The 19,531-nt window shown below is 38.1% G+C and overlaps 2 protein-coding genes across 4 annotated transcripts in view; one reads left to right on the forward strand and one right to left on the reverse strand.

Moving 5' to 3' along the window:
• The window catches only part of CCDC146 (coiled-coil domain containing 146), a 177,136-nt gene that overhangs the window by 58,303 nt on the left and 99,302 nt on the right, over positions 1 to 19,531 (forward strand). The gene's annotated exons all lie outside the window — the stretch shown is intronic.
• On the reverse strand, positions 7,628 to 14,842 carry FGL2 (fibrinogen like 2). The gene is made up of 2 exons (XM_003896412.4): positions 13,638 to 14,842; positions 7,628 to 11,459 (listed from the first exon to the last, which is right to left on the reverse strand). Exons 1-2 carry the CDS (start codon positions 14,248 to 14,250, stop codon positions 10,753 to 10,755), a joined length of 1,320 nt encoding a protein of 439 aa, XP_003896461.1. The 5' UTR covers positions 14,251 to 14,842; the 3' UTR covers positions 7,628 to 10,752.

Here is a 19,531-nt window from a genome sequence, read left to right on the forward strand (position 1 = left end):
ACAGTACTCCTCACGGACCTGTGATGGTGGTGGCCATGGGGTGAGGCTCCTCTGCCTATGGAAAGGGAAGGGAAGAGTAGGAAGGACAGCATCTCATGATTTGCATGCCAGCTCAGCCTCTGTAGAGAAGAACACCAGGTAGACTTCTAAGGTTTTTGACTGTAGTCCCTGGCTCCTGGACAGTACCCCTGGACCCACCCACCCAGGGCCTGGGGAACTCACTGCCCTGAAGGAAGAACACAAACCTGGCTAGTTTTACCATCTTCTGTTTGTAGAGACCTAGGGCCTTGACAGAACATAGGTGGTAGTCAGGTAGTGGTCACAGTGGGCTTTGGGTAAGACCCAGTGCATTCCCAGTGGTGTTAGCCACAGGGATGCTTGTGAACACCCTTGTGTTCTGTTCTAGGTGGCTCAGAATATAGAAAGACACTTCATTTGTTTGGGAGAAAGTAAAAGAAGAAAACAATAATTTCTTCCTCATAATCCTGAGAATTCTTCCAGATCCTATCCAAGGCAATCAAGGTAGTATCTCAGTGAGTCTGCAAGAACCACAGTGTTTCTGTTCTTGAGGTGCCCCTAAAGCAGATATGGCTTAGATCACAATACCCAAGTTCTGTTTCAAATATCTGGAAAACCTTCCCAAGAAGGACAGGTACAAACAAGCCCAGACTGCAAAGACTACAATAAATGCCTAACTCTTCAATGTCTAGTTACAGACAGACATCCACAAGTGTCAAGACCATCCAGGAAAACATGACCTCACCAAATGAACTAAATAAAGTACCAGGGACCAATCCTAAAGAAACAGAGACATGTAACCTTTCAGACAGACAATTCAGAATAGCTGTTTTAAGGAAATTCAAGATGACACAGAGATGGAACTTGGAATTCTATCAGATAAATTTAACAGAGAGATTGAAATAATTAAGAATCTATTGATGAGAGATGTGCAAATCAAAACTCCAATGAGATATCATCTCATCCTGGGTTTAAATGGCTTTTATCCAAACAACAGGTAATAACAAATGCTGTGAGGATATGAAGAAAAGGGAAGCCTCATACACTGTTGGTGGGAATGTAAATTAGTATAACCACTATGGAGAACAGTTTCCAGGTTCCTCAAGAAACTAAAGATAGAGCTACCATATGACCAAGCAATTCCACTGCTGGGTATATACCCAAAAGAAAGGAAATCAGTATATCAAAGATATATCTGTACTCCCATGTTTATTGTAGCACTATTCACAATAGCCCAGGTTTGGAGTACTATACAGCCATAAAAAAGAATGAGATCCCATCATTTGCAACAACATGGATGGAACTGGAGGTCATTATGTTAAGTGAAATAAGCCAGGCATAGAAAGACAAACTCTTTGCATGTTCTCACTTATTTATGGGAGATAAAAATTAAAATAATTGAAATCATGGAAATAGCAAGTAGAAGGATGTTTACAAGAGGCTGGAGAGGGTAGTGGGGAGGGTAGGGGGTAAGTAAGGATGGTTAATGAGTACAAAATAAAAATGAGACCTACAATGGGGACTACAGTCAAAAATAATTGTACACCTTAAAATAACTAAAAGAGTATAATTGGATTGTTTGTAACACAAAGGATAAATGCTTGAGGGGATGAATGTGCCTGATAAATACTCCATCTGAATTAAATTTAAAGGAGTTTAATTGAGCAATGAACAACTCACGAATTGGGCAGCCCCCCAAATCAGCAGATTCACGGAGACTCCAGGGGTGCCTTGTGGGATCAGAACAAATTTATAGACAAAAAAGATAAAGTGATGTATAGGAATTGGAAGTGAGGTAACATAAACAGCAAGATTGGTTACAGCTCACTGTTTGTCTTATTTGAATGCAATTTGAACACTCAGCAGTCTGAGTGGTTGAAGTATGGCTGTTGGGATTGGCCAACACTCGGCTATTGTTACAGGTGCATACTATTAAGTTAGGTTTTCAGTTTTGTCTGTTAAGCTAGGTTAGTGTTTATCCACAAGGACTCAAATGTAGAAGTATGGAGTCCTTCTCAGGCCATATTTAGTTTGCTTTAACAATTCCCCCCTTTTGGTCATTTTCTCACTTTTGAGAGATTGACCAAACCTTAGTCATAGATGTTACTATGACTATCATAAATGTACTTATATAGTTTTGAAACCCACTGGGAAACAGAACAGTAGGTTTTGCAAGGAGGGAATAAGGACTGAGTAGAGGGTACCTCCTTATGCTGGAACATCCTGTTTACAGGAGAAGAAACAAAACCTGGTCTGTTCTAGGATCTGTGTTTTCTTAAAGCCTTAGTTTGATTATGTCACATTTGGCACAAATGACTCCATTTTAGTTTGGTTTGGTTTGTTGGGGCCTAGTATATAAGCTCAGTCCAAAATAATGGCCTTCCATTTTGTTTTAAAAAATTCCCCCTTTTTGGCCAGGTTCTCACTTAGGTGAGAGTGTGACCAAAACTTAGGGCCTTAGCACCATTCTCAGTTACCATCATTTTGGGTTTCTGGTCTCAGAATGTCATTCATAGGTTACGGTGCTCTCATGGTCACACATTTTTCAGCATCTGTCATTCCAGTTGAAGACAGACCATTTGACATTCTAGAGATGGCTGCATGCAAGCATTTAAAACCTTTGAGAGAGAATACAGCACACCAGGGAGACTATTATTATGACTATTGGGAGGATAATGCCAAGAGTTTAGACTATGCTTCTTACCCAGGGTCCCCATAAACCAAACCATATAAAAGTAAATAAATTTAAAAATGAGCTAGAGGAAGAATCTACTTGCTTGACTAAATGGCCTTTTAATGAATCCTCTAGAACTGAATTTTTATAATCTACATTTGATGTATACCTAACGATAGTATGGACCCGTAACAATAGCTGAGTGTTGGCCAATCCCAGCGGCCATACTTCAACCACTCATAGATGCTGAGTGTTCAAACTGCGTTCAAAATAAGGCAAATGCCGAGCTGTAACTAGTCTTAGAGTACTAGTTTCTGTACCTCACTTCCGATTTCTGTACGTCACTTTACCTTTTTTGTCTATAAATTTGTTCTGACCACGAGGTATCCCTGGAGTCTCTGTGAATCTGCTGTGATTCTGGGGGCTGCCTGATTGGCAAATTGTTCATTGCTCAATTAAACTGCTTTAAATTTAATTCAGATGACGTTTTTCTTTTATCACCCCAGTTACCCTGGTGTGATTATTATGCATTGCATGCCTCTATCAAAATCTCATGTAGCCCATAAATATGTACACTTACTATGTACCCACAATTTTTAAAAAGATCATTAGTGTCTCTAAAATAAGGAAAAGGGGAGTAAAACTAGTCTCTGCCCAACTAAAGGTTTATAATCCTAGCAAACTAGTACTCTAATGAATTTAAATGACCACAAATGATTCCTCAAACTTGGGCAGCACACTGCTAACAAATGAAAAGTTTTTTGATCTGTGGCCTAGTTCATTTTCTTTTGCTATATGCATATGTGTATCTACATATGCACAAGTACGTACACACGCACTGTAGCTACATCACAACACCCCACTCTCATAAGGTGGTATCTCCAAGAAGATGCAGTATTTGAGGCTTCAATCAGTCATCACCCCCTCATTTCGCTGTCAAGTGTCTTCCTAAGTCAAAAGAAAAATTTTGTAGAATACCATTGTGTAATACCATGATGATTTTTTAAGACATCCAGTAACTCAACAAAAATACTGTTGCTGGCAGAAGCAAGGAAAAGCAAATCTATATCTAACATAATCTAAAATAAGTATCTATTGCAATGGGAATGAATATCTGCCTTCTCCATAAAGTGTCACTGGTACTTCTCAAATGACATCATTACAGGGTGGATGGGTGGGATGCAACTGGGCTGCCGCCTCATCTCCAACTTCTACAAGGCCAGCTTGTGCCAGGGCTGTTTCTGTAAAAGTCTGCTGCACATAAACTTATTTACTAGGTTATCTAATCCCATGGATTCATTACCATCTGCATTCCAGCATTTCTCAAATGTGTTTCTGAGCCCTAGATGTCTTTCCTGATCTTCAGAGAAATATTCAAATGCCTGTATCCACTTGGATATCTTTGAACTTACAATATTCAAAACTTCGGATTCCAGCCTCCCACCCCACTCCATTTCACTCCTCACACACTTTCCAGACAGGCTTCCCCTGCAGATTTCCCCATTTCTGTTCATGGCAGCTCCATCCTTCACAGTTGCTCAGACTAAAATCTTGTAGTTTTCTGTAATGCCTCTAATTGTTATTATCTACCACTGACTGACCTTTGATCAGCAAATTTTGTCACCTCTACCTTCAAAATAGATGTATCTCACTGCAACCTTTCATCATGCTTTCATCATCACTTACCAAGAATATTGCAAACATTAGCAAACTGATGTCCTTGCTTCAATCCTTGTTTCCCTACAGACTATTACTACTTGGCTACAAAAGTGACTCCTTTAAAACTGGTTGAGATCATGTCTTTCCTCTGCTCAAAACCCTAAATGGCTCTTATCTACTCAGAATAAAAGGCACAGTCCTTACCATGGCTTAAAGGCCTAGGTGATCCGGTATACCACTCCCATCCCTTGTTCATCCCCAACCACCCAAGCTGTCTCTGATCTCATCTCCTCACCACCCCAGAGCCTTTGCTGACCTTCAAACATGGTATCCACTCTCCCAGACTTGGGGCTGTTGCACCTAATATTCCCTTTGTTTGAAACACACTTATCCCAGACATCTGCCTGGCTTGCGCACTCATATCTTTGAGTTCAGATTTCACCTCCACAGACAGGCCTCTTCTGACTGCCCTATATGAAACAGCACCCCCTTTTCTAGCACTCCCTTATTAATGTTTAATGGTATTTATCATGTATTTGTCTCCTCTGATAAATATTTACCATATATTTGTCTCTACTACCCACTGCACGAGTGTAAGATTTTTTTATCTATGTTGGTCACTGATGAATCTGCAGCCTCCTAGAAGACTGACACGTGGTGTGCACTCGATGAATGAACTAAGGCTAACTTTACCCCAGCATTTGCATCTCCATAAGTCTGAGTTCTAAAACATTTCTGGCTTCTCAATTTGACTTACCATGAGCTGCTATTGAATGTGGGTTTGTATTAACTAAGCAAGCAAACTATTAGACTCAAACATGTCTTCTCAAGATAGCCTATTTAATCTATAATTTCTGGTAAATATACCTATACCAGTAAATTCAGTCACATCTAAAATTGTTTCTTCTTAGCAACCTCAGTCTCTCTCTACATGTCTTGTCCGGCCTTCTGCTGATATAAGTTAGCAAAGTTGTGCAAAGCCTTCTCTTTCCATTAGACTTTAGGATTGATACTGGGACATGTCCTGATGGCACATCTGGAGATGCTGATGAGTGGGATGAAGGAGCCTAAGGGAGAATTTGGAGTGTTCCCCCAGGAAAGAAAGCAGCAGTGCCCTCCTGCAAGAGGACATCCTTATCAATGTCAGGGGAGGGACTACTTCAAAAAGCAAGGAGGGCCCAGTCATGTTTGGGAACTCGGGATATTCCAGGTTTTCAAAGTATACCCATTTCCTCTCATTTCCACCTCTTTCCAGTCAATCAACAAAAGAGACCTGGCAAAATTAAGACTTAGTAGGCATTGTGATCTGGAAATGCACAGAATGAAATTGAAGTTGGGAATTGGCCACCTCGGCTTGTTACCTCTGGGGAGAGGGACAGGATTGAAATTGAAGTGGTTTGTGAAGGAGTCTTTATTTTAATCTGTAGCTTCTTAAAAAATTAAAGGATTCATGCATTTTATATTAAAATTAATTTCAAAATTATAGTATAAGTAGTATGAAAAATAGTGCTTTTTTCTTCAGGAATTCAGTAGGCTGGAACAATCACTATTGGGCAGGCACAGCAATATGGCTCTGTGTGACATGTCCCCACAGGCATGTTCCTAGGACCCCTTCTAAAAATTTGCCACTGTTATGTTCCCAGTCCTATGGTATACAGTAAGTCCTCACTTAACATCATGGATAGGTTCTTGGAAACAGCAACTTTAAGCAAAAACAACATATTGTATGCCATAGGAACTTTATTCTTGTTTATGTCAGTTAGCTTATGGTAAAATTGGTTTTCTTACATGGTATGTTGTTTTAACGTCGCTGTTTCCGAGAACCTATCAACAGCGTGAAGTGAAGACTTACTGTATTTGATCCTGTCTTGCCATATTCTCCCTGGCTGTGATTGCTTCTCACCTATGTTCACAATCTCTCAGATCCTCAGATTTGACCCTACCCACTACTTTCCCAGTCATAACTGTGGCCTCTTTAGACTACAACTCTTTCTCTGTGGCAACATATTATTAATCACTTTGAATAACAATACTCATATCTCAAATTTCCTTTACTCCTATTCAAACAGATTGATTTCAGGATAGAACTTAGACAATATTGAATAATAGATAATAAGGAATATATAGGCTGGCATAGGATCAAGGCGAGGTGCCAGGACCCCACCTACTGTCATCAGAGAACTCTGCCAATATGAGATAACTATTTAGGGCCGGGCGCGGTGGCTCACGCCTATAATCCCAGCACTTTGGGAGGCTGAGGCGGGCGGATCACGAGGTCAGGAGATCGAGACCATCCTGGCTAACACGGTGAAACAGAGCGAGACTCCGTCTCAAAAAAAAAAAAAAAAAATTGAGGATGATTTTTTGTATCTGTCACCCAGGTTGGAGTGCAGTGGCACAATCTTGGCTCACTGCAACCTCTGTCTCCCAGGTTCAAGCAATTCTCCTGCCTCAGTTTCCTGAGTAGCTAGGACTACAGGCGTGAGCCACCACACTTGGCTAATTTTTGTATTTTTAGCAGAGATGGGGTTTCACCATGTTGGCCAGGCTGATCTTGAATTCCTGACCTCACATGATCCGCCCACCTCGACCTCCCAAAGTGCTGGGATTACAGGCCTGCGCCACTACACCCAGCTGGTGGTGATGATTTTTAAAATATATTTATATGTGTTCTAGGTGCTTTATATATATTGTTTAATCCTCTCAGTAACTCTATCAGGCAGATTCTATTACTAGTCCTATTTTATAATTGAAGGAACCGAAGAACATTAAGTGACTTGCCCAGGATCATACAGCTTGCAAATAGTGGAACTGAAATTCAAACCAGGAAGGCCAGCTCCTGAGTTCCCGCTGTTAATCATGGGTGATAAGACAAAACCTAGTGAAGAAAGAGGATGGCATTTTATCTAGACCAAGGAAACAGTATACTAAAGGCAGTGAAAACATTAGAAAACATGGTTTGTTTGAGTACAACAAGGCATTTAGTATGGCAGAAGTATAAGTAGTAAAAATCAGTTCATGAAGGGACTTATTTGCCAGATTTTATCTTATGGAAAATAAGGCATTGTTGAAAGTTTTAAGTGGGACAATAACATGATCAGAATTGTACTTTTGAACATTCCCCCTGGTAGGGATGAAAGTTGGACTGGAATAGACTGAAACCAGAGGTGCAGACTATTCAGATGTGTTTGTGTTGTCCTGAGGATATGATGAGGGCTAACCAGAGCAGCAACACTAATAACGGAGAAAGAGGAGAGGAAGTTGAATGCCACAAAATGAAACCGAAACTTTTGTATTTCAAATGTTTCAACAGTATTCTAGAGAGAAGTAAGATAATGGTGTTCCTCTATTTGCCTCTGACTTCTTGTTAATGAAATAGTACTCATTAAAGTCTTGGGAGTCACAGATATTGTTTAGCTTAGGTAAGCATTTTACAACTTTTCAGACACAAGTACATAAATATTATTTTACAACCAAAAATATTTAATGTTTCCAAATTGAAGAATAGATGTGATAATTAAATCTTTTATAAGGTTTTAAAAAGACATGAAACATAAACCTAATTATACATAAAAGAAAAGAATTTTAAACAAGAGCTTATTGTGATGACATTACTCGTAACTTTTACCTTTAAAACCTTTTCTTGAGTAGCTATTCAAAAGTAAAGACCGCAAATTTTGTTGCTCAGATATTTCTTATGTTTTGTATATTTAAGCTCTTTATTTATTGAACAGATGTGTCATTAATTGATTTGGAGCATTACTATTAGTAAAATTTGATTTTTTCCCTCAGTCATCGGTAAATCAGCTCCACCTGGAATTTCTAAGGACCCAGTTTTAGTCAATATTTTCAAGAAATGATAACATCAGAAATACAGTCTTAATTAAGATAACAAATATTAGCCATCAAAATGGAACCAAGACAAGATTCTAATGTTTGTAAATAGTCAATCCATATTTGTGAACATTAGCATATGTTAGTGAATAGTTAAGGCAAAAGACTCTAGCAGATAGCTATTTCCATCAACATGTTAAATGTTATAAAAGTCTAGAATTATTGGTAACATGAAATGATTCCAAGACGGAATTTCTGTGTTACAGAATTTACTAGAAAAGTGCTGTGAAAGTAGAATGAAAAATAAAATGATCCCTTGAAATAATACGGAAAGATAGAACAAGCTTTTGGATATTTACATAGATTAGTGAATTAGGTGCAAAATTCTCCTGAAGTTATACCTAGTTCCCATTAAATCAGTGGACACTCTGGATATGAGCATATATACCTTTCTTTAGAACTGTATTTTGTGATAAATCCATTTTTACTTACAGGAATTTACTTAAACTTATACACACATTAATTATATAGACTAAATGAAAACGACCTTATCTGAAACAAATACATTGTATAATATCAAAACGTTTTTAGTCTTTTTTAAAAAGCAAAAAGTGAAAAAACAACATTAGTTACATCATTTACATTTGGTATCCCACCTAATAGATACACAGCTTTTGAAATCTACAATATTTTACATTTTGGTCATCATTTAATGCTATTTGCATTCCTCTTGCTTTAACATTTTAATAGCATTTGTGATATATCATGTTTAACTGAAAGCTTTGGGTTATGTATTTTAAAGGAATATCTCTTTTTGACTAAATAGTTCTGTAAGGGCCTAATATTTGAAAAATTAGCTTGTTACCTGAAGCAATGATCCTCCTTAATCATTTTAAAATAATGGGTAAAGATGCATCTTTGTAAATATATTTTGAAAACTTGGTTAGTGTATTAGAAACAGACATCAGAAACTTAAAAATTTATTTCTAGGACTGGCATACACTACAGCGAATTACTTCAAATGTTACTCTAGAGCATTTTTTAAAATATGAAGAATATTGCTGTTCTCTCTGAGATGATCCCTTTTTTACAATGATGAAATTAAACACATTTAAAAAGTCTTTTAAATATTATATATAGCATTCCAGAATTACTGAATGAATTATAAAAATTACAGATATTTCTGTTTGGGTAAAAATCTCTCTCTTAATTTCTAATAGTAAAATAAGCAATCTACCAGTCAGGGTTGAAATATATAGTATTTGAACTACTGTTCTATATATTTCAAAATTCATGTTTTCTATTTGTCCTAGGAAAACTTTAGCCTTCTATGAAGTGAATCACTTAATGATATTATTGCTTTGGATATAAAATTGACCTCAGAGTATTATAGCCTATAAGTAAATGCTTCATTCCCCACATACCCCTAACCTGCCAGAAAAAAACAAAAAACAAACAAAAAAAACCTACCAGTAGTCTAGTACAGTAGTGAGCAATCTTAAATTAAAAGCTATTGTTTACACAGAGCAGAGGAAGATAATTTTCATGTTAAAGCAGTTTTCAACATCAAACATCTAAGGAGTTCTAAACTGTAAATGAATTACCTTTAAACCTGGTCTTCACAGTTACATTGCTTTCTGAATGTAGCATAATGTGACATTATGCTACCACATTTTTAAACGGTTTAAATGATAATTATTTTACATTTCATGAATGATAGATGAACAAGTTTTATTATATATGTATTAGTTCCCTTAGTCTGCGAACTAAAATGCTGTAGGGTTGTTCTGTTGCAAAGTAAATGCTAAATAAAGTTTATCTCAGAATGAAGATTACCAAAATAATTATAGCCTGAAAAGGGTGATATACCTTCAGATGAGCTTAAATCATGGCCCAAATACAGATAACTTAGTGTAGAATCTAGCCTACTGAATAAAATTTATTATTTTTTTGTTTGAGACAGAGTATCGCTCTGTCACCCAGACTGGAGTGCAGTGGCTCAGTCTTGGCTCACTGCAACCTCTTCCTCTCAGGTTCAAGTGATTCTCCTGCCTCAGCCTCCCGAATAGCTAGGATTACAGGCATGTACCACCATGCCCAGCTAATTTTTGTATTTTTAATAGAGACAGCATTTCACATGTTGGCCAGGCTGGCCTCAAACTCCTGACCTCAACTGATCTGCCCGCCTTGACGTTCCAAAGTGCTGGGATTACAGGCGTGAGCTACCACACCCAGCCAACAATTATTTTTTAAATATAGCAAGTAATACAAGCAATAGAAAATGTTTCAATTAATAGAAATTAAAAGAATTATAAATAAATCTAATGTATAATTCTCAATATTCCTAATTGCTTGCAAGTGTCCAGTGGATAACAGCATAACAACAAAGGACCCCTTTAAAATGCATTGTTTTTCAGCTTTATTTCAAATGCTGTGTAGCATAAGAACCTAGCAGTCAGACATCATTTTTTAGCTATGAAAAATATGAAACAAGGCATATTCTAAAATGCTGAAGGAATTAATTGTCCTGTTAGATAACAAATACCTGGAGGAATGAACAGAGTGATTTATGGCTTAAAGTGCTTGGGTCTGATCATCATCTTAGCCTCTTTGAAGGAGGACTTGTAGCCACCAGGGTGTGCCTCACTTACACCAGGCCAGGTGCCCCAGAAAATCCCATTACGGACACCTCTGTATTTTTGGTGATAATATTTGCCATTTAAGTTTGCAGAAAGACATGCATCAAACCACCAGCCTGAACTGTAGTACAGCCCACAGTTCCCAGAAGGATATCGATCATTGTCTTTATCTGGGGTGGTGAAAAACTTCAGATCATGGTTGTAATGTTTGTTGAAACGTAACGCATCTCCAGCTGTGCCATTATAGTTTCCAACGTGTAAACGGTATTTGAGAAACTCATTGGCCACGTAAAACTGATCATACAAGGCATATAGTTTGACACCATTAAAGTCTTCAAGATCTATTCTCAGAATCATTTCCTTACTCTTGGTCAGAAGATGAATTTTATCGTTCCCCAGCCAAAATTCCCTTCTGAGGTTTCCAAAGCCTGCTTTGTAGTCTTGCCATGTTCTGGTGAAGTTGGTGCTCCCATCGAGACGTGCCTGCAGCACTGTCCAGCCTCCCCCCATGGTCTCCATGTCACAGTAAACTTCAAAGCTACGATTTTTGGGATCAGGTGTAACTCTGTAGGTCTCACTGCTTCTTTTGCCTATTGCATAGTAGTCAGAGCAATCTTTATATATTAGATGTTGAACTGAAGAGGAAGAAAAGGAAGGCATTGGATCTTGTTAATAGAAACCATGCATCTGAAGAATTCTTTATATGTACAAAAGCAGTCTGATAATTCAATCAATGGCAGTAATGAAACTTTACTAAACTTACTTGAACCTGTTTAGCAAATGCTTGTTAAGGCCTCAGAAAAAGAACCTGATGTTATGAAGCAGAAAGGACCTCTAATATACTCTTGGTTGGTAGTAATAATGACAGCATCAATAGCAAACAACAATAAGAAAATAATAAATTACAGTTTTAATGATTTAATGTTATTTAGTGAGGCCTACCTATATGTTCTAGGCATGCTGCCAGACTGGATAACATTTTCATACTGAATCTGAACATTGACCTTATGATGTAGGCATTACTGCCAGTCTGTATGTGAGGATATTTAGGCATAAAGGTCAGTGACTTGCCCAACTTCACACAAGCTTTAAGTGGCAAAGCCAGGACACTAGCTCAGATCTGGCTGGCAGCAAAGCTTTGTTCTCAATCATTGCATTCCTTGGTCCTAAAAATCAGATGATTCCTACTCTCCCAGAACTGTATTCCATGCATACAGAGGAAGCATAGGCTTCTATTGTCTTTCACCTAAAGGGGCTGATAGCCTCTACTGTCAGAAGGTTTTATAGGATATATTCCAAATGATGTGTTAAAATCCTAATGGATAGTGTTGATCATAAATTCATGTTTATTTTACTTGACAACTATATAAAGAAGCTCAAGTGAAAAAGAAATATCTTTTTCAATAATATACAAATATTCTTATTCTGTATTATCTAGGAAAGTAGCCACTATTTCACATGTTGGGTTTCTAGAAAGAAACAACAGGTGACTATTTTGAGGATAAGCATAATAATCAGTAACAAAGTTCTGTATGAATCAAAGACATATTTACTCCTAGATAATTTTTGTTAAAATGTGTGACAAATAAGGGAAATTTAATATGAGATACCCTAAGGCATACAAATCTATCCCTGTATATTTAGAGCTCAGAATATTCAGTTATTTCCCCCAAAACATTTAGAAGAAAAATAGACAATAGAGTCTTGTTCATATCATGACAAGTTGCCATGCAGCATCTAATCTAATGTATACCCACAGATGTCACCTAAGAGGTGAACCTCAGATTCGCAGTGTGCCACATACATTCAGATGCAGGTTGCCAGGAGTATTAGCCACAGAGGTCCTTGAAAATATGACCCTTCCCTCCTTCACTGGCAGATGCCCTGGGGATGGAGCATGCCTGAGATACTGTCTCTAAATGAAAGTGATCTCCGCCCTGTCCCTTCAACCTCACATTCACGGTAAGTAGAGCTCCAAATGCAGAGATGGCTTTCCCAAGTATAAGGAGACAGCAACAGTGGTCCCAGTGACTCAGGTGAAAAGCCAAGGTTTGGGGAGCCAATGCCACTGTTAGTTCATGGGTGGAGTAGGCGATTAAGTCTGTGGAATTTCACATGTGTTTATTAAAGTTAATTCAAGTAATTTGGATGATGAGGATGGGTTCTACTTTTATCTGCTTGAATTCTAACTTCAGGTAAAAGAGAAAGAAATAAGAATATATTCCTTCCCTTAGTGGCATGCCAAAACTCTCCCCTTAAAACATTTTTTGTGCCAGTAGGTCTCAAAGCAAAAATGTTTGCACATATATGAAACTGCTTTTATTCCATCTGTAAACTCTACCATTTTCTCCAGATAGTTGGGATTAAGAACTACAGATTAATTGCTAAAATCTTTCAAAGACCTCTTTAGCCATGAGAAGTGGCAGTGAGCCAATCACAAGAAAAACTGATTTCCAACAAACAAGGCACAATTGTGAATCTTATCTTTATTGTTTTCAAACACCTCATTGAAGAGACAAGTTAAATGCACTAAAACATCAAGAAATTCTCTCTACTTCCACTTGCATGTAGGTCTGGCATTAGCAAATAAGATCTTAAAATTGAAAGTGACTTCTAGTGGATACAAAACTATGATTTTTATAATTAGGTCATATATTATTTATGTGGTCATATTTGAGAAGATAATTACTTTTCCTGTGCACCTTGATAAATAAAAGACTTAATCTGTCATCTATTTAACTTAGATTAATGTTTATAGATACTCTCTATATAACATTTATGAACATATGATAAGAAAACATTATTATACATACCTGGACGTGACTGTATTTGTTCTTGGCTGGGACACTTTGAACATTTGCCATCCAAACTATTGACAACAAATGTTAGATTTGCCACTTTGCTGTCAACATAATTTTCTATGTTGTTCATATTTACAAGATTCAGCTTCTCTAGGCGACCATGAAGTACATTGATCTCCTCTTTGGCATTCTTTAGCTCAGAGGACAGCTTGTTAACCTCACTCTCTAATTCTCTAACTCTGTTATCACCAACCTCTCCCGGGGCTCCTGTACTGGGTAACAGCAGTCCATTTCTGCCTGGGTCTCTGTTGTCATCAGCCTGCAGCTTGCAGTCTTGGCAAGATTTCTGTAGACTATTTACGATTTCCTTGAGGTTCTGAACTTCTTTGAACACCTCCTCGATCCTGCTGAATTGCTTCGGGAGCTGAATAGTCAAGGGGGGCAGGCTTACCTGGTAGGGGCACTCCCCTGCCTCTTCGCATTTCCCTCTGCTTTCTAGTCTCACTGGGCAGATGTCCTTTGCTCTTTCATCTTTAATTTCTTCTGTTTCATTGTTTGCCACAACCAAAAAACTGTAAGTGGCAAGAACAGCTGAGCTCAGCCAGTACCAGTTAGCCAGCTTCATCTTTACAGTGCTGCTCACCCCAGCAGGGAGTGTGCAGGACTGGAGCTGCTTTAATAGCGGCAGCTGCCTGAGTCAGGCTTTCTGTGTTTCCAGAAAAGGGTGGGAGCGTTTGCATCACAAGTTTTAGAAACGCACAGGAAGAGGAGATAGCCCTCATCAAAGGCAGTTTGCCAAAAACTGTAACTTACTCTCAATAGAAATAACATGCATTGAAATTATTATAGTCAAATGTACATAGTCAACAAGAATCACTTTCATACTATATTTTATCAAGCATAAGAAAAGTCTTGCATTTCTAAAATAATTTGGTATACTTACGCTTGAAGTAAATAATTATACTTCACTGGAAAAACAGTTTTTAAAGATAAAAAGTAAGAGCTAGTTATCCAAACTGTCTGCAGAACAGAAACGTTACTAAAATGAAAATGGTCCTTTTTTCTTCTTAGAATGGGGCATGGGAGAGCCTGTATTTTCTTCATGTTGGACTTTCAGGTGAAATCTTAAGCACTTTTAGAAGTTTCTAAGTATAACAAAGTACAGCTTTCTGACTATTGTAATTGACTTTTGCTTCATCTACTTGAAAAAGAGAAGAAAACTGGTAGAGAAAAAAGTGCTACTTTCTATTCCTTTGTAGCATAGTGTATATAAATGTCTAAGTGCCTAAGACCCATTTAAAAGGACATCATTGTCTTTCATCAAAACCAATAGCTGCCTCCTTTGCCCTTGGACATTTTGGTAATTGTACTGTCATCTTCCACAGCTGCTCAAATGTGAATCTTTGAGCTGTGCCAGTCTCCGTCCTGAACTTCTCTTGCCTATAACATCTTTGCCCTTTCTTTCTGCAGGTAGCCCTGGCAGGCTGGCCTCTTGCTTCTGTCTCCACGCTGGTTCCTCCATCTGCTCTCTGGGCCACTTGGTATATCAGCTTGTTCAAAACATGCAGTACTAATGATAATCATTTTGTAACTTTCTCTTCAGAGGCTGAAGTCAGGAAAGAGGAACAGCTTCAATTAGAGAAACCACCTCCTTTTAATTTGTTTTGCATGTTGACATCTCATAAGATTTCTTGTTTAAAAAGGGTTTTTTTGCTTCAAAAATAATTTCAAAATGACTGACAAAATGACTGACATGGGCAAAAATCTAAATGTTTTATTGTATTACTTAAAACACTCTGTAGCCTATAGCATATTTGTTTCTTTAACCTGATTTCCTGTGACTTTTCTATATATCCTCTTAATTTTAGTCAAATCCTATTCATGTTCTCAAAATGTTGGCAGACTCTCTTTACACTTCCGTGACTGTATTTATTCTCGCATACTCAGGAGACCTGGCTTCCAACCCTAGATCTACCTCTGATGGTATAAACAGATCATCAACGTTACTGAGCCTTTGTTCCTGTAGCTGTAGCGGAGGAATTTAGCTATGTCTTCCCTCGTACAGGAATGATAGTTACGCAAACTTGGAGCACTTGGCTGGGCGTGGTGGTTCACGCCTGTAATCCCAGCACATTGGGAGGCCGAGGCAGGTGGATAACCTGAGATCAGGAGTTCGAGACGAACCTGACCAACATGGTGAAACCCCATCTCTATTTAAAAAAAAAAAAAAAAATTAGCTGGGCGTGGTGGCGTGTGCCTGTAATCCCAGCTACTCAGGAGGCTGAGGCAGGAGAATCGCTTGAACCCAGGAGGTAGAGGTTGCAGTGAGCCTAGATCATACCACTGCACTCCAGCCTGGGCAATAAGAGTGCAACTCCATCCCCCCACCCCCACCCCACCCCCCAAAAAAGAAAAAAAAAAACTTGGAGCACTTAAGAAAAAAAAATGCAGTGTATAAATGTAACATTCTTCCCAAACAAATTGGTCAAACATGTTCTACACACCTTATGACTTATTTTCTTCCATCTTCATACAGCTCTTTCAAAAATTGTTTTTCTCTTCATTCCATTCAATATATTCAATTTTAGACAAAAACTTTTTAGCTAAAAATATCTATTTAATCCCCTAACTCCTAACCTCATTTCTCTCTCCTCACCTATTTTCAAGCTGTGACACTTCCCTTTTGGGAAGTAAGAAATGAAACAATAGATAATTTAAAAAAGGAGAAATGGTGACAACATAGGTTTTAAAAAAACATTTTGTCAAGTAGAAATATATAGGAAATATATTTAGTTTCTAGTCCTTAAGGGCATTGTTAAATGTCCTTGACTGACTAGAGTATAAATCCCTACATTGAGTTAGTAAAGTATTTATTAAGGATCTTCTGTGTACTCAGCACTATGCTAGAGCATATATAAGATGCATGCCATAGGCACTTTCATTCACTCATTCATTCCTCATACATATATTGATATCCTATATATTTATTCATTATAAATTAACTCTGCGCCCTCTGCATGCAAAGCCACTATTCCAGGCACTTGGTCCACACTGGTGAACAAATCAGACAAAAATCCCTTTTTCCTTCTTAAAAAGGGGCATTAAGGACCTGGTATTTTCTTCACGTTGGACTTTCAAATGAAATCTTAAGTACTTTTTAAAGTTTCTAAACCTAACGGAAGTATAGCTTTTGGACTCTTGTAGTGGGCTTTTGGTTCATCTGTTTGATTTGCATGTCAAGCACTGCTGCTGGTTTTTGGCTAGTCACACCCCAGTTAACCAAGGGCCAATGGCACAGTTCCACCTAAAAAGCTTGGATGCGCTTTCAGAACTGGCTTCTGTCCCTTCAGGATCCATAAAAATTCCCCGACATATGGGTACAGAACTGCTCTATTGACCAGTTTCATTGACACTGATAGGTGATCTGCTAGGTTCTCGGTTTAGAAAGTCATTTGGCCACTGACTGGAAGGCAGATGCTAAGTGACTACCACGTGAAAGAGGCTCGACTCCCCTAATAAGTGTATAGCTCATGGTGGCAGGGTGTTGTGCTGCCTCAACAGTTCCTACCTGCACTTGCAGATGAGCAAAGAAAGGGCTCAAAGCAATAAATGACTTGCCTGGTCATTTTACAGTTTTCAGTCCTGGTTTTAGAGTTTTTAAGAGACAGCTGGAATTTGAACTTGTATGCGATTCAAAGTTCATATCTTTTCTCTTTGCCACATTGCCAGGTAGGAGGAAAGATAACATGGGGAGGGTATGTTAGAACTACGTGGAAAGCCTGTGCTTAAAGCAATGCTTGGATAATGGGGAGCCACTGAAGGTTTTTGAGCAAGGAAAATAAAACCTTTCCCCCACCCCTAGGATTACTTTTGGGAATGAATCTTCTGCTAGAAATCAGTGGCAAATGGTATTTTAGGTGAGAGCTAGTAGTGTGGTAGCAGGCACTAGATAAGAGGTGAACCAGTGTGGAGGCAGGAGGGGTAGGAAAGGAGATGGAGGCATTATTGCCAAGGCGTGATAGAAGCCATGGGATCTGATAAGTGGTGAGAACTAGAAGGAGAGGGAGAACTCTGAAATTTGCCTCTGATTGCAGTTAAATGATAGCATTCTAATGACAGAGGTAGCAGTAGGTTGGAGAGATTGTAGTAGTATTTCTCTTTTTAGTACATTGGGTTTTAAGTATTGACAAGCCACCAAATGGAAATATCAAGCAAAGAGTGGACATCTAGGTATGAATATTGACACAGAATAGATGTGGATGTCAATTTGAAATCACAGGAATCAAAAGGATGGCCAAAGAAATAGGATGAGAACCAGGACAGTACAGGAGCATCATGAATACCAGGAAAAGAGAGGGTTTCAAGCAGGACTAGGCCATCAGAAAATCGAAACCTGAAGAGCTGACTTGTCCTTCACTACTAGGAGTTCCCACCCTGTGACTTGACCTTCTGCCTCTTCCCTCTTGCTGAAAGCCCTTCTGGATTCTCTCATGCTGAGCCTACCCTGACTCCTAGTGTCGGCTGCTTATTCCTCATGGCAGTGTCAGAATCTTCCTTTCTACCCCGAATTCATCCTTGACCCAGCACTGACACATACTCACTTATAGACTTGGTTTTTAGATTTAAACAAATTATTTAACACCAACACATGGTGGGATTTTAAAGTAGCAAGATTTATTTCTATAAGCCACATATGAAATTTTACTTTCATTAGCCTATATTCACACGTTTAGACTTCCTTTTTGCTTACACAAAGTATATTTAAGAGAGGATCTGCATTTTCTATACCTGGATCAGATTCCTAAAGTAAATTTTTGTTTCCCCTAATATAGTTTTTTTTTTTTTTTTGAAGGAAACCCTTTGTGTTTCTACTTGTACCAAAAGAAGAAAGTAAATTTAATGATAGTCATATTTATAGTATTGAGAGCCTTTCATTGATGTTAAGCTTATTAATTTAACATTTGTAGTTTCTGATTTATTAAACTCAGAAACCTTTAATTGCTCTTTAAAGAATATGTGCTTTTCTGATAAGAAAATTAAAACATTCACTTTTTAAACTACTTAATTTGAAATGTCAACAGTAAATATTTATTTTAATATTCCTTAGAGGTCTTAGTCCTTGTTCATTATAAATTTCATGAAAAGAATTTTAAAAAATGATTTTCACAACCCACAGAACAAGAATTGCCTGATTTTGGTTAAAGCTAGAATAATAGTTGGTAGGCTCTGTGTATGACTTGCAGGTACTTCATTCTGGCATAGATGAGAGATTCAGACTAGAAATCTTCCAGTATGGACCTACAATGAAATATCTATTATGGGAATCCTTCAGATTTCTGGATCAACTGAAGTATAGGGCAGAAACATACAGATATCCACTATTAATGAAACTACAGAACATAGTTATCCAATATGCTGATGGCACAGGTCTTAAGTGGGAGTATCCAGGGCCTCTCAGATTGAAATTTTATGGAACTGGAATATTCCACAAGAGTCTTGGAAAGTTCATTAGTCAATACTTATCAACAAAATCAATTCTTACGTACTCCACACCAAGCCAGGGATCATGAAGGATCCAAAAGGTTCATGGGATATGACATCTAATTTACTGTAATTTCCCTAAATTTCCAGAGACTTAGGAAGTTTCATATAACCAGCCAGGTGCCATAGCTCACACCTGTAATCCTAGCACTTTGAGAAGCTGAGGTAGGAGAACCACTTGAGGCCAAAAATTCAAGACCAGCTTGGGCAACATAGTGAGACCCTGTCTCTACAAAAAAATTAAAAATTAGACAGGCATGCTGGCGTGCACCTGTAGTCCCAGCTGCTCAGGAGGCTAAGGAGAAAGATCGCTTGAGCCCAGGAATTTTTATTTCTTGTATTGGAGATTGATCTTAAGCTGCTGC

Source organism: Papio anubis, chromosome 4 (genome assembly GCF_008728515.1).
Source record: "Papio anubis isolate 15944 chromosome 4, Panubis1.0, whole genome shotgun sequence".
Classification (NCBI taxonomy): domain Eukaryota; kingdom Metazoa; phylum Chordata; class Mammalia; order Primates; family Cercopithecidae; genus Papio; species Papio anubis.